This window comes from Lampetra fluviatilis, unplaced genomic scaffold, assembly GCF_964198595.1.
Source record: "Lampetra fluviatilis unplaced genomic scaffold, kcLamFluv1.1 SCAFFOLD_818, whole genome shotgun sequence".
Lineage (NCBI taxonomy): Eukaryota > Metazoa > Chordata > Hyperoartia > Petromyzontiformes > Petromyzontidae > Lampetra > Lampetra fluviatilis.
Genome location: NW_027621341.1, coordinates 1 through 17,275, shown reverse-complemented (window position 1 = coordinate 17,275; position 17,275 = coordinate 1). Strand labels below are relative to the sequence as shown.

At 56.6% G+C, this 17,275-nt stretch overlaps 1 protein-coding gene across 1 annotated transcript in view; it reads left to right on the top strand.

Moving 5' to 3' along the window:
* Positions 1-16,009, top strand: part of ZER1 (zyg-11 related cell cycle regulator) — a gene marked incomplete at its 5' end in the record, with an annotated part of 38,190 nt that extends 22,181 nt beyond the window's left edge. Inside the window, 6 exons of the mRNA XM_078885450.1 lie at positions 3,713-3,832; positions 5,540-5,655; positions 7,293-7,481; positions 10,631-10,728; positions 14,383-14,485; positions 15,947-16,009. Coding sequence (XP_078741576.1) covers positions 3,713-3,832; positions 5,540-5,655; positions 7,293-7,481; positions 10,631-10,728; positions 14,383-14,485; positions 15,947-15,986 — 666 coding nt within the window. The remainder of the gene's footprint in view (positions 1-3,712; positions 3,833-5,539; positions 5,656-7,292; positions 7,482-10,630; positions 10,729-14,382; positions 14,486-15,946) is intronic.
* Positions 16,010-17,275: the final 1,266 nt, after the last annotated feature.

Below are 17,275 nucleotides of genomic sequence, written 5' to 3'. Positions count from 1 at the left end.
TCACCACTCACCCAAACACTCACCCAAACACTCACCCAAACACTCACCCAAACACTCACCACTCACCCAAACACTCACCCAAACACTCACCCAAACACTCACCCAAACACTCACCCAAACACTCACCACTCACCCAAACACTCACCCAAACACTCACCCAAACACTCACCCAAACACTCACCACTCACCCAAACACTCACCCAAACACTCACCCAAACACTCACCACTCACCCAAACACTCACCCAAACACTCACCCAAACACTCACCCAAACACTCACCACTCACCCAAACACTCACCCAAACACTCACCCAAAAACTCACCCAAACACTCGCCCAAACACTCACCACTCACCCAAACACTCACCCAAACACTCACCACTCACCCAAACACTCACCCAAACACTCACCCAAACACTCACCACTCACCCAAACACTCACCCAAACACTCACCCAAACACTCACCCAAACACTCACCCAAACACTCACCCAAACACTCACCCAAACACTCACCACTCACCCAAACACTCACCCAAACACTCACCCAAACACTCACCCAAACACTCACCCAAACACTCGCCCAAACACTCACCCAAACACTCACCACTCACCCAAACACTCACCCAAACACTCACCACTCACCCAAACACTCACCACTCACCCAAACACTCACCCAAACACTCACCCAAACACTCACCCAAACACTCACCACTCACCCAAACACTCACCCAAACACTCACCCAAACACTCACCCAAACACTCACCACTCACCCAAACACTCACCCAAACACTCACCCAAACACTCACCCAAACACTCGCCCAAACACTCGCCCAAACACTCGCCCAAACACTCACCCAAACACTCACCCAAACACTCACCCAAACACTCACCCAAACACTCACCCAAACACTCACCCAAACACTCACCCAAACACTCGCCCAAACACTCACCCAAACACTCACCCAAACACTCACCCAAACACTCACCCAAACACTCACCCAAACACTCACCACTCACCCAAACACTCACCCAAACACTCACCCAAACACTCACCCAAACACTCACCCAAACACTCACCCAAACACTCACCACTCACCCAAACACTCACCACTCACCCAAACACTCACCCAAACACTCACCCAAACACTCACCCAAACACTCGCCCAAACACTCACCCAAACACTCACCACTCACCCAAACACTCACCACTCACCCAAACACTCACCCAAACACTCACCCAAACACTCGCCCAAACACTCACCCAAACACTCACCACTCACCCAAACACTCACCACTCACCCGAACACTCACCCAACCACTCACCACTCACCCAAACACTCACCACTCACCCAAACACTCGCCCAAACACTCACCCAAACACTCACCCAAACACTCACCACTCACCCAAACACTCACCACTCACCCAAACACTCACCCAACCACTCACCACTCACCTAAACACTCACCCAAACACTCACCATTCCAGAGACCCACAGACTCACACAGAGACCCATAGACTCACACAGAGACCCACGGACTCACACAGAGACCCACGGACTCACACAGAGACCCACGGATTCACACAGAGACCCAGAGACTCACATAGAGACTCATAGACTCACACAGACCCACAGAGACCCACAGAGACCCACAGACTCATACACAGAGACCCATAGACTCACACAGAGACTCATAGACTCATCACACAGAGACCCATAGACTCATCACACAGAGACCCACAGACTCACACAGAGACCCACAGACTCACACAGAGACCCACAGACTTGCACACACAGAGACCCACAGAGACTCACAGAGACCCACAGACTCACCACACAGAGACCCACAGACTCACACAGAGACCCACACACAGAGACCCACAGACTCACACAGAGACTCACACAGAGACTCACACAGAGACCCACACAGAGACCCACACAGAGACCCACACAGAGACCCACACAGAGACCCACAGATCCACACAGACTCACACAGAGACCCACAGACTTACACACAGAGACCCACACAGAGACCCACAGACTCACACACAGAGACCCACAGACTCCCCACACAGAGACCCACAGAGACCCAGAGACTCACACACAGAGACCCACAGACTCACACACAGAGACCCACAGACTCCCCACACAGAGACCCACAGAGACCCACAGACTCACACACAGAGACCCACAGACTCCCCACACAGAGACCCACAGAGACCCACAGACTCACACACAGAGACCCAGAGACGCACACAGAGACTCACACAGAGACCCACAGACTCACACACACAGAGACCCACAGAGACTCACACACACATAGACCCACACATAGACCTACACAGAGACCCACACAGAGACCCACACAGAGACCCACACAGAGACCCACACAGAGACCCACACAGAGACCCACACAGAGACCCACACAGAGACCCACACAGAGACCCACACAGAGACCCACACAGAGACCCACACAGAGACCCACACAGACTCACACAGAGACCCACAGACTCGCACACAGAGACCCACAGACTCGCATACAGAAACCCACAGACTCACCACACAGAGACCCACAGACTCACACAGAGACCCACACAGAGACCCACAGACTCACACAGAGACCCACAGACTCACCACACAGAGACCCACAGACTCACCACACAGAGACCCACAGACTCACACACACAGAGACCCACAGAGACTCACCACACAGAGACTCACACAGAGACCCACAGAGACCCACAGACTCACACAGAGACCCACAGACCCACACAGACTCACACAGAGACCCACAGACCCACACAGACTCACACAGAGACCCACAGACTCACACACAGAGACCCACAGACTCACACACAGAGACCCACAGACTCACCACACAGAGACCCACAGACTCACACACACAGAGACCCACAGAGACTCACCACACAGAGACTCACACAGAGACCCACAGAGACCCACAGACTCACACAGAGACCCACAGACCCACACAGACTCACACAGAGACCCACAGACCCACACAGACTCACACAGAGACCCACAGACTCACACACAGAGACCCACAGACTCACACACAGAGACCCACAGACTCACACACAGAGACCCACACAGAGACCCACACAGAGACCCACAGACTCACACACACAGAGACCCACAGACCCACAGAGACTCACACACACAGAGAGACCCACAGACTCACACACACAGAGACCCACAGAGACTCACACCACACAGAGACTCACACAGAGACTCACACAGACCCACACAGACTCACACACACAGAGACCCACAGAGACTCACACAGACTCACACACACAGAGACCCACAGAGACTCACACAGACTCACACACACAGAGACTCACACAGAGACCCACAGAGACTCACACACACAGAGACCCACAGAGACTCACACAGACTCACACACACAGAGACCCACAGAGACTCACACAGACTCACACACACAGAGACTCACACAGAGACCCACAGAGACTCACACACACAGAGACCCACAGAGACTCACACAGACTCACACACACAGAGACCCACAGAGACTCACACAGACTCACACACACAGAGACTCACACAGAGACCCACAGAGACTCACACAGACTCACACACACAGAGACTCACACAGAGACTCACAGAGACCCACACAGACTCACACACACAGAGACTCACACCACACAGCGAGCGATACCCTCTGTGCGTCTGCAGTGTGACCAGGTGATGGAGTTCTCTTGGAGTGCTCTGTGGAACATCACGGATGAGACTCCGGACAACTGCAAAATCTTCCTCATGCTCAACGGGATGCCCCTCTTCCTCGAATGTCTCCACGTGAGTTGATCACGCTGGCCGCGAGATGTTGACGACCTCGCCTGGTACGCAGGAGGTCGTGGGTTCGATCCCGACCCTGACGACGCCTGCTGCTGCTGCTGTATATTTGGAGTTCGTGTGTCTCTCTCTCATCATCATCACGGTGGCTAGGAGATGTTGACTACCTCGCCTGGTCTACAGGAGGTCGTGGGTTCGATCCCGACCCTGACGACGCCTGCTGCTGTATATTTGGAGTTTGCGTGTCTCTCTCTCTCATCATCATCATCACACTGGCCGCGAGATGTTGACTACCTCACCTGGTACGCAGGAGGTCGTGGGTTCATCCCGACCCTGACGACGCCTGCTGCTGTATATTTGGAGTTTGCGTCTCTCTCTCATCATCATCACGGTGGCTAGGAGATGTTGACTACCTCGCCTGGTCTACAGGAGGTCGTGGGTTCGATCCTGACGATGACGACGCCTGCTGCTGTATATTTGGAGTTCGTGTGTCTCTCTCTCATCATCATCACGGTGGCTAGGAGATGTTGACGACCTCGCCTGGCACGCAGGAGGTCGTGGGTTCCATCCCAACCCTGACGACGCCTGCTGCTGCTGCTGTATATTTGGAGTTCGTGTGTCTCTCTCTCATCATCATCACGGTGGCTAGGAGATGTTGACTACCTCGCCTGGTGCACAGGATGTCGTGGGTTCGATCCCGACCCTGACGACGCCTGCTGCTGCTGCTGCTGTATATTTGGAGTTCGTGTGTCTCTCTCATCATCATCATCACGGTGGCTAGGAGATGTTGACGACCTCGCCAGGTCTACAGGAGGTCGTGGGTTCGATCCCGATCCTGACAACGCCTGCTGCTGCTGCTGTATATTTGGAGTTTGTGTGTCTCTCTCTCATCATCATCACACTGGCCGCGAGATGTTGACTACCTCGCCTGGTACGCAGGAGGTGGTGGGTTCGATCCCGACCCTGACACCTGCTGTATATTTGGAGTCTGTGTCTCTTTCATCATCATCATCATCACGGTGGCTAGGAGATGTTGACTACCTCGCCAGGTCTACAGGAGGTCGTGGGTTCGATCCCGACCCTGACGACGCCTGCTGTATATTTGGAGTTTGCGTGTCTCTCTCATCATCATCATCACACTGGCCGCGAGATGTTGACTACCTCGCCTGTGTGAGTCTGATACTTTATTTTCGGAGTTCGTGTGTCTCTCTCACCATCATCATCACGGTGGCTAGGAGATGTTAACTACCTCGCCTGGTCTACAGGAGAGACTCACACGGACTCACAGAGACTCGCACAGACTCATAGAGACTCACAGACTCACACAGACTCACAGAGACTCACACAGACTCACACAGACTCACAGAGACTCACATGGACACACAGAGACTCACATGGACACACAGAGACTCACACAGACTCACAGAGACTCACAGAGTCTCACACAGACTCATACGGACTCGCACGGCCTGGTGAGACGGAGTGATCACCGCTGCTGCCGCCCCCCCCTCTGCCCCCTCCCGCCCCCCCCCGCCCCCCCCCGCCCCCCCCCCGCCCCCCCCCGCCCTCCCCCGCCCCCCCCCCGCCCCCCCCCGCCCCCCCCCGCCCCCCCCCGCCCTCCCCCGCCCCCCCCCCGCCCCCCCCCCGCCCCCCCCCGCCCTCCCCCGCCCCCCCCCGCACATGCCCCCCCCCCCCCACCGCCCCCCGCAGGAGTTCCCCAGGAAGCAGGAGCTGCACCGCAACATGCTCGGCCTTCTGGGTAACGTGGCCGAGGTGAAGTCCCTGCGGCCCTTCCTCATGACCACGCAGTTCGTCACCGTGTTCAGGTGACGCACACGCGCACACGTGAACACACACGCACACGCACACGTGAACACACACGCACACACGCACACGTGAACACACACGCACACGTGAACACACACGCAGTTCGTCACCGTGTTCAGGTGACGCACGCACAGACACACTCGCACACACGCACGTGAACACACCAGCACGTCAACGCACGTGCACGCCTACGCACACACACACGGACACACACACAGTTACACACACGCAGTGAAACACACACACAGGGACACACACACAGTGACACACACACACGTGTCAACACAGTGACACACACAGTGACACACACAAACACACACACGTACACACACACACACGTGTCAACACACACACACACTCTCCCGCCCCCTCTCCGTGCGGGCGTGACGCACACACAGTGACACACACAGTGACACACACACACATGGACACACACACAGTGACACACACACGGTGACACACACAGTGACACACACAGATACACACACAGTGACACACACACACGTGTCAACACGTACACACAAACACACACACACGTGTCAACACGCGCACAGACTCTTTCGCTCCCTCTCCCTGCCCCCTGTGCATGTGTGCGCGCGTGCATGTGTGCGCGCGTGCGTGCGTGTCTGCGTGCGTGTGTGTGTGCGTGTGTGTGTCTGCGTGCGTGTGTGCGCGTGTGTGCGTGCGTGTCTGCGTGCGTGTCTGCGTGCATGTGTGCGCGTGCGTGCGTGTGTGCGTGCGTGTCTGCGTGCGTGTCTGCGTGCATGTGTGCGCGTGCGTGCGTGTGTGCGTGCGTGTCTGCGTGCGTGCGTGCGCGCGTGTCTGCGTGCGTGTGTGTGTGCGTGCGTGTCTGCGTGCGTGTCTGCGTGCGTGTGCGCGTGTGTGTGTGCGTGTGTGTGTTCGCGCGTGCGTGTGTGTGTGTGCGTGCGTGTCTGCGTGCGTGCGTGCCTGTGTGCGTGTCTGCGTGCGTGTGCGCGTGCGTGCGTGTGCGCGTGTGTGTGTGCGTGCGCGCGTGTGTGTGTGTGTGCGCGTGCGTGTGTGCGCGTGCGTGCGTGTGTGCGTGCGTGCGTCGTGGTGACGTCACCGCCACTTAGTGGCGAATGGCGGTTGTTGTGTGTGTGCGTGTGCGCGCGTGCGTGTGCGCATGTGCGTGTGCGTGCGTGCGTGTCTGCGTGCGTGTCTGCGTGCGTGTGCGCGTGTGCGTGCGTGCGCGTGTGTGTGCGTGTGTGTGTCTGCGTGCGTGTGTGCGTGTGTGCGTGCGTGTCTGCGTGCGTGTCTGCATGCGTGTGCGCGTGTGTGTGTGCGTGCGTGTGTGCGTGTGTGTGCGTGCGTGTCTGCGTGCGTGTGCGTGTGCGCGTGCGTGCGTGCGTGTGCGCGTGTGCGTGCGTGTGTGTGTCTGCGTGCGTGTCTGTCTGCGTGCGTGCGTGTCTGTGTGCGTGTCTGCGTGCGTGTGCGTGTGCGCGTGCGTGCGTGTGCGCGTGTGCGTGTGTGTGTGCGTGTCTGCGTGCGTGTGTGTGTGCGTGTGCGCGTGTGTGTGTGCGTGCGCGCGTGTGTGTGTGTGCGCGTGTGCGTGTGTGTGTGCGCGTGTGTGTGCGTGCGTGTCTGCGTGTGTGTGTGCGTGCGTGCGTGTGCGCAGCGAGTTGCTGGAGAGCGACGCAGACGGCATAGAAGTGTCGTACAACGCGTGCGGCATGCTGGCGCACATGCTGCACGACGGGGAGGGCGCCTGGGGCGACGTGCGGCCCCCGCGCCACCTCGTCGCTCAGCGCATGTGGAGCGCCATCGCGCGCTGGGACGCCAGCTCACGGCGCAACATCAACTACCGGTGGGGCTGGCGGCACTACCACCACCACTACTACCATCAGCACTACCACTACCACCATCACCACTACTACCACCACTACTACCACCATCACCACTACTACCACCACTACCACCATCACCACTACTACCACCACTACCACCACTACTACCACCATCACCACTACTACCACCACTACTACCACCACTACCACCATCACCACTACTACCACCACTACCACCATCACCACTACTACCACCACTACTACCACCACTACCACCATCACCACTACTACCACCACTACCACCACTACTACCACCATCACCACTACTACCACCACTACTACCACCACTACCACCATCACCACTACTACCACCACTACTACCACCATCACCACTACTACCACCATCACCACTACTACCACCATCACCACTACCACCACTACTACCACCATCACCACTACCACCACCATCACCACTACTACCACCATCACCACTACTACCACCACTACTACCACCATCACCACTACCACCACTACTACCACCATCACCACTACTACCACCATCACCACTACTACCACTACTACCACCATCACCACTACCACCACTACTACCACCATCACCACTACTACCACTACTACCACCATCACCACTACTACCACCACTACTACCACCACTACCACCATCACCACTACTACCACCACTACTACCACCATCACCACTACTACCACCATCACCACTACTACCACTACTACCACCATCACCACTACTACCACCACTACTACCACCACTACCACCATCACCACTACTACCACCACTACTACCACCATCACCACTGCCACCACTACTACCACCATCACCACTACTACCACCATCACCACTACTACCACCATCACCACTACCACCACTACTACCACCATCACCACTACTACCACCATCACCACTACTACCACCATCACCACTACTACCACTACTACCACCATCACCACTACTACCACCATCACCACTACTACTACCATCACCACTACCACCACTACTACCACCATCACCACTACTACCACCATCACCACTACTACCACCATCACCACTACTACCACTACTACCACCATCACCACTACTACCACCATCACCACTACCACCACTACTACCACTACTACCACCACCACCACTACTACCACCATCACCACCACTACTACCACCATCACCACTACTACCACCATCACCACTACTACCACCATCACCACTACTACCACTACTACCACCATCACCACTACTACCACCATCACCACTACTACCACTACTACCACTACTACCACCATCACCACTACTACCACCATCACCACTACTACCACCATCACCACTACTACCACCATCACCACTACTACCACTACCACCACTACTACCACCATCACCACTACCACCACTACTACCACCATCACCACTACTACCACCATCACCACTACCACCACTACTACCACCATCACCACTACTACCACTACTACCACTACTACCACCATCACCACTACTACCACCATCACCACTACTACCACCATCACCACTACTACCACTACTACCACTACTACCACCATCACCACTACTACCACCATCACCACTACTACCACTACTACCACTACTACCACCATCACCACTACTACCACCATCACCACTACTACCACCATCACCACTACTACCACCATCACCACTACTACCACCATCACCACTACCACCACTACTACCACCATCACCACTACTACCACCATCACCACTACCACCACTACTACCACCATCACCACTACTACCACTACCACCACCATCACCACTACTACCACTACCACCACCATCACCACTACCACCACTACCACCACCATCACCACTACCACCACTACCACCACCATCACCACTACCACCACTACTACCACCATCACCACTACCACCACTACTACCACCATCACCACTACTACCACCACTACCACCACTACTACCACTACCACCACTACTACCACCATCACCACTACTACCACTACTACCACCATCACCACTACCACCACTACTACCACCATCACCACTACTACCACTACTACCACCATCACCACTACCACCACTACTACCACCATCACCACTACCACCACCATCACCACTACTACCACTACTACCACCATCACCACTACCACCACCATCACCACTACCACCACTACTACCACCATCACCACTACTACCACCATCACCACTACCACCACTACTACCACCATCACCACTACTACCACCATCACCACTACCACCACTACTACCACCATCACCACTACTACCACCATCACCACTACTACCACTACTACCACCATCACCACTACCACCACCATCACCACTACCACCACTACTACCACCATCACCACTACCACCACCATCACCACTACCACCACTACTACCACCACCACCACTACTACCACCATCACCACTACCACCACTACTACCACCATCACCACTACTACCACCATCACCACTACCACCACCATCACCACTACCACCACTACTACCACCATCACCACTACCACCACTACTACCACCATCACCACTACTACCACCATCACCACTACTACCACTACTACCACCATCACCACTACTACCACCATCACCACTACTACCACCATCACCACTACCACCACCATCACCACTACCACCACTACTACCACCATCACCACTACTACCACCATCACCACTACTACCACCATCACCACTACTACCACCATCACCACTACCACCACTACTACCACCATCACCACTACTACCACCATCACCACTACCACCACCATCACCACTACCACCACTACTACCACCATCACCACTACTACCACCATCACCACTACCACCACTACTACCACCATCACCACTACCACCACCATCACCACTACCACCACTACTACCACCATCACCACTACTACCACCATCACCACTACTACCACCATCACCACTACTACCACCATCACCACTACCACCATCACCACTACTACCACCATCACCACTACTACCACTACTACCACCATCACCACTACTACCACCATCACCACTACTACCATAGCTGCTGTAGCTGCTGCTGCTGCCCGCCACTCACAGCACTTGCCCTCCCCCCTACCGCCTGTTAAGGCTACGCGGGGGACCTTTGTCTTCGTGCCTCCGCAGGTCTTTTGAGCCGATCCTGAGGCTCATTCCACAGTCGGTGTCCCCCGTGAGCCAGCACTGGGCCACGTGGGCCCTCTACAACCTCATCACAGTCTACCGTGAGTGAGCGCACGCTCGCCCGCCCGCTCACCCGCCCGCTCGCTCGCCCGCTCGCTCATTCACTTGCTCGCTTACCTCCTCTACAACCTCATCACAGTCTACCGTGAGCGCACGCTCGCCCGCTCGCTCACACCGCTCGCTCATTCACTCGCTCATCTGCTCATTCACTCGCTCATCTGCTCACTCGCTCGCTCATTCACTCGCTCGCTCGTTCACTCATTCACTCGCTCGCTCACCCGCTCGCTCATTCACTCGCTCATCTGCTCATTCACTCGCTCACTCACTCGCTCATCTGCTCACTCGCTCGCTCATTCACTCGCTCGCTCGTTCACTCATTCACTCGCTCGCTCATTCGCTCGCTCATTCACTCGCTCGCTCGTTCACTCATTCACTCGCTCACTTCGTTCGCTCACTCATTCACTCGCTCGCTCATTCACTCGCTCATCTGCTCATTCACTCGCTCGCTCATTCACTCGCTCATCTGCTCATTCACTCGCTCATCTGCTCATTCACTCGCTCATCTGCTCATTCACTCGCTCGCTCATTCACTCGCTCATCTGCTCATTCACTCGCTCGCTCATTCACTCGCTCATCTGCTCATTCACTCGCTCGTTCACTCATTCACTCGCTCACTCGTTCGCTCGCTCATTCACTCGCTCACTCGTTCGCTCACTCATTCACTCGCTCACTCGTTCGCTCGCTCATTCACTCGCTCATCTGCTCATTCACTCGCTCGCTCACTCACTCGCTCATCTGCTCATTCACTCGCTCATTCACTCGCTCGCTCACTCACTCGCTCATCTGCTCATTCACTCGCTCACTCACTCGCTCATCTGCTCATTCACTCGCTCATCTGCTCATTCACTCGCTCATCTGCTCATTCACTCGCTCGCTCATTCACTCGTTCGCTCATTCACTCGCTCGCTCATTCACTCGCTCGCTCATTCACTCGCTCATCTGCTCATTCACTCGTTCGCTCACTCGTTCGCTCGCTCATTCACACGCTCATCTGCTCATTCACTCGCTCACTCACTCGCTCATCTGCTCATTCACTCGCTCACTCACTCGCTCATCTGCTCATTCACTCGCTCATTCACTCGCTCATCTGCTCATTCACTCGCTCGCTCACTCACTCGCTCACTCGTTCGCTCGCTCATTCACTCGCTCGCTCATTCGCTCGCTCATTCACTCGCTCACTCGTTCGCTCGCTCATTCACTCGCTCATCTGCTCATTCACTCGCTCATCTGCTCATTCACTCGCTCATCTGCTCACTCACTCGCTCGCTCACTCACTCGCTCGCTCATTCGCTCGCTCATTCACTCGCTCACTCGTTCGCTCGCTCATTCACTCGCTCATCTGCTCACTCACTCGCTCGCTCACTCACTCGCTCGCTCATTCGCTCGCTCATTCACTCGCTCACTCGTTCGCTCGCTCATTCACTCGCTCATCTGCTCACTCACTCGCTCGCTCATTCGCTCGCTCATTCACTCGCTCACTCGTTCGCTCGCTCATTCACTCGCTCATCTGCTCATTCACTCGCTCATCTGCTCATTCACTCGCTCATCTGCTCATTCACTCGCTCATTCACTCGCTCATCTGCTCACTCACTCGCTCACTCGCTCATCTGCTCATTCACTCGCTCATCTGCTCACTCACTCGCTCATCTGCTCACTCACTCGCTCATCTGCTCACTCACTCGCTCGCTCACTCACTCGCTCGCTCATTCACTCGCTCGCTCATTCACTCGCTCGCTCATTCACTCGCTCATTCACTCGCTCATCTGCTCATTCACTCGCTCGCTCATTCACTCGCTCGCTCATTCACTCGCTCATTCACTCGCTCATCTGCTCATTCACTCGCTCGCTCATTCACTCGCTCGCTCGTTCGCTCGCTCATTCACTCGCTCGCTCATTCACTCGCTCATTCACTCATTCACTCGCTCATCTGCTCATTCACTCGCTCGCTCATTCACTCGCTCATCTGCTCATTCACTCGCTCATCTGCTCATTCGTTCACTCATTCACTCGCTCGCTCATTCACTCGCTCGCTCATTCACTCGCTCGCTCATTCACTCGCTCGCTCATTCACTCGCTCATCTGCTCATTCACTCGCTCATCTGCTCATTCACTCGCTCATCTGCTCATTCACTCGCTCGCTCGTTCGCTCGCTCACTCATTCGCTCGCTCACTCACTCGCTCGCTCATTCGCTCGCTCGCTCATTCACTCGCTCGCTCATTCACTCGCTCATCTGCTCATTCACTCGCTCGCTCGTTCGCTCGCTCATTCACTCGCTCGCTCATTCACTCGCTCATCTGCTCATTCACTCGCTCACTCGTTCGCTCGCTCATTCACTCGCTCGCTCATTCGCTCGCTCGTTCACTCATTCACTCGCTCGCTCGTTCACTCATTCACTCGCTCGCTCGTTCACTCATTCACTCGCTCATCTGCTCATTCACTCGCTCGCTCATTCACTCGCTCATCTGCTCATTCACTCGCTCGCTCATTCACTCGCTCACTCGCTCGCTCACCCGCTCGCTCATTCACTCGCTCATCTGCTCATTCACTCGCTCATCTGCTCATTCACTCGCTCATCTGCTCACTCACTCGCTCGCTCACTCACTCGCTCGCTCACTCACTCGCTCGCTCATTCACTCGCTCGCTCATTCACTCGCTCATTCACTCATTCACTCGCTCATCTGCTCATTCACTCGCTCACTCGTTCGCTCGCTCATTCACTCGCTCGCTCATTCACTCATTCACTCGCTCATCTGCTCATTCACTCGCTCGCTCATCCACTCATTCACTCGCTCATCTGCTCATTCACTCGCTCATCTGCTCATTCACTCGCTCATCTGCTCATTCACTCGCTCATCTGCTCATTCACTCGCTCATCTGCTCATTCACTCGCTCATCTGCTCATTCACTCGCTCGCTCGTTCGCTCGCTCACTCATTCGCTCGCTCGCTCATTCACTCGCTCGCTCATTCGCTCGCTCACTCGTTCGCTCGCTCATTCACTCGCTCGCTCATTCACTCGCTCGCTCATTCACTCGCTCGCTCCATTCACTCGCTCGCTCATTCACTCGCTCATCTGCTCATTCACTCGCTCGCTCGTTCGCTCGCTCATTCACTCGCTCGCTCATTCACTCGCTCACTCGTTCGCTTCGCTCATTCACTCGCTCGCTCATTCGCTCGCTCGTTCACTCATTCACTCGCTCGCTCGTTCACTCATTCACTCGCTCGCTCGTTCACTCATTCACTCGCTCATCTGCTCATTCACTCGCTCGCTCATTCACTCGCTCATCTGCTCATTCACTCGCTCGCTCATTCACTCGCTCGCTCGTTCACTCATTCACTCGCTCACTCGTTCGCTCGCTCATTCACTCGCTCGCTCGTTCACTCGCTCATTCACTCGCTCGCTCATTCACTCGCTCACTCGCTCGCTCACTCGTTCGCTCGCTCATTCACTCGCTCGCTCATTCACTCGCTCGCTCATTCACTCGCTCGCTCATTCACTCGCTCGCTCATTCACTCGCTCGCTCATTCACTCGCTCGCTCATTCACTCGCTCGCTCATTCACTCGCTTACCTCTGATGATGACGACGATGACGACGACGACGACGACGTCTCTCCGGCTCCACGCTCTGCCCACAGCTGACAAGTACTGCCCGCTGCTGATCTCCGAGAACGGGCCACAGCTGCTGCTAGGCATGCTGGGTAGCCACACCACACACGCCGACACCAAGGAGAAGGCGAGGTGGGTCGCAGGGCAGGCCACACCACTCCACACCATGTCACACCACACCACACACACACTACACACACACCACACCACACACACCACACACACACCACACCATGTCACACCACACCACACACTCACACCACACCACACACACACTACACCACACACACACCACACCATGTCACACCACACCACACACACACTACACACACACCACACCATGTCACACCACACACTCACACCACACCACACACACACCACACACACCACACACCACACACACACCACACCATGTCACACCACACCACACACTCACACCACACCACACACACACCACACACACACCACACCACACACACTCACCACACACACACACCACAACCACACCACACACAAACCACGTCACACTACGATCACACCACGCCAAACCACCCCACGTGACACCACACACACCATGTCACACCACACCACACACACACCACACACCCACCACACCACACACACCCACCACACACACACCACACACCACACCACACACACACACTACACACCCACCACACCACACACACCCACCACACACACACCACACACCACACCACACACACACTACACACCCACCACACACCACACACACACACACCACACACCACACACACCCACCACACACACACCACACACCACACCACACACACACCACACACCCACCACACCACACACACCCACCACACACACACCACACACCACACCACACACACACTACACACCCACCACACCACACACACCCACCACACACACACCACACACCACACCACACACACACTACACACCCACCACACACCACACACCACACACCCACCACACCACACACACCCACCACACACACACCACACACCACACCACACACACACTACACACCCACCACACCACACACACCCACCACACACACACCACACACCACACCACACACACACTACACACCCACCACACACCACACACACACACACCACACACCCACCACACCACACACACCCACCACACACACACCACACCACATACACACACCACAACCATACTACACACACACACACCACGCCAAACCACCCCACGTGACACCACACACACACACACCACACCGTGTCACACCACACCACCAGCACGGCCACAACGCCACGTTTCATTTTTTCCCGCGGCCACAACCAATCAACACGCACCTGCAGGGGAAACCTCCTCATCGGATTCCTGCAGCCGCGGTTGCCGGGGGCGGCGGTTGCCGGGGGCGGCGGTTGCCGGGGGCGGCGGTTGACCGGGGGCGGCGGTTGCCGGGGGCGGCGGTTGCCGGGGGCGGCGGTTGCCGGGGGCGGCGGTTGCCGGGGGCGGCGGTTGCCGGGGGCGGCGGTTGCCGGGGGCGGCGGTTGCCGGGGGCGGCGGTTTTCCGATGCTGATGCGCCGGCTGTTGCGTGGTGTGTGCCGCAGGAAAGTGATCGCGTTGTGTGAAGAGCATCAGCAGTCTTAGCCGCCTCGGGGTGGTGGAGGTGGTGGAGGTGGTGGAGGTGGTGGAGGTGGTGGTGGAGGTGGTGGAGGTGGTGGAGGTGGTGGAGGTGGTGGTGGAGGTGGTGGTGGAGGTGGTGGTGGAGGTGGTGGTGGAGGTGGTGGTGGAGGTGGTGGTGGAGGTGGTGGTGGAGGTGGTGGTGGAGGTGGTGGTGGAGGTGGTGGTGGAGGTGGTGGAGGTGGTGGTGGAGGTGGTGGTGGAGGTGGTGGTGGAGGTGGTGGTGGAGGTGGTGGTGGAGGTGGTGGTGGAGGTGGTGGTGGAGGTGGTGGTGGAGGTGGTGGTGGAGGTGGTGGTGGAGGTGGTGGAGGATGGCCGGGTGTACCAACTCGCTCACTCGCTCGCTCACTCACACTCGCTCACTCGCTCGCTCACTCACTCACTCACTCCCATACAGCATCACTCGTGATACAACACTACTCACTCTGGTATCACCAGCCAGCCGATAATATCCACCCACTCCCACTCACCCCCCCCCCACCCACTCACCCCCCCCCCACCCACCCACTCACCCCCCCCCCACCCACCCACTCACCCCCCCACCCACTCACCCCCCCCACCCACCCACTCCCACTCACCCCCCCCCCACCCACCCACTCACCCCCCCCCACCCACCCACTCACCCCCCCCACCCACCCACTCACCCCCCCACCCACTCACCCCCCCCCCCACCCACCCACTCACCCCCCCCACCCACCCACTCACCCCCCCACCCACTCACCCCCCCCACCCACCCACTCACCCCCCCACCCACTCCCACTCACCCCCCCCCCACCCACCCACTCACCCCCCCCACCCACCCACTCACCCCCCCCACCCACCCACTCACCCCCCCCACCCACCCACTCACCCCCCCACCCACCCACCCACTGGCCACGCCCAGAGGGGGGGGGGGTGATGGTGGTGATGGTGGTGATAATGGTGGTGGTGATGATGATGGTGGTGATGATGATGATGGTGGTGGTGATAATGGTGGTGGTGATGATGATGGTGGTGGTGTTGGTGATGGTGGTGGCGGTGATGATGGTAGTGATGGTGATGATGGTGATGATGGTGATGATGGTGATGATGGTGGTGATGATGATGGTGGTGGTGATGAGCTGTATGTGATGTAATGAAGGTGATGAGTTTCACCTGTTTCTGGGGGATGTATCGACTGCCACTTTTTTTCCACCGTTCGGGCCGTCAGACCGAGCACCCCGATTCCGTGTAGCGGGATTTTTGGTTTCTTCAATAAACCTGGCATGACGTTTGTG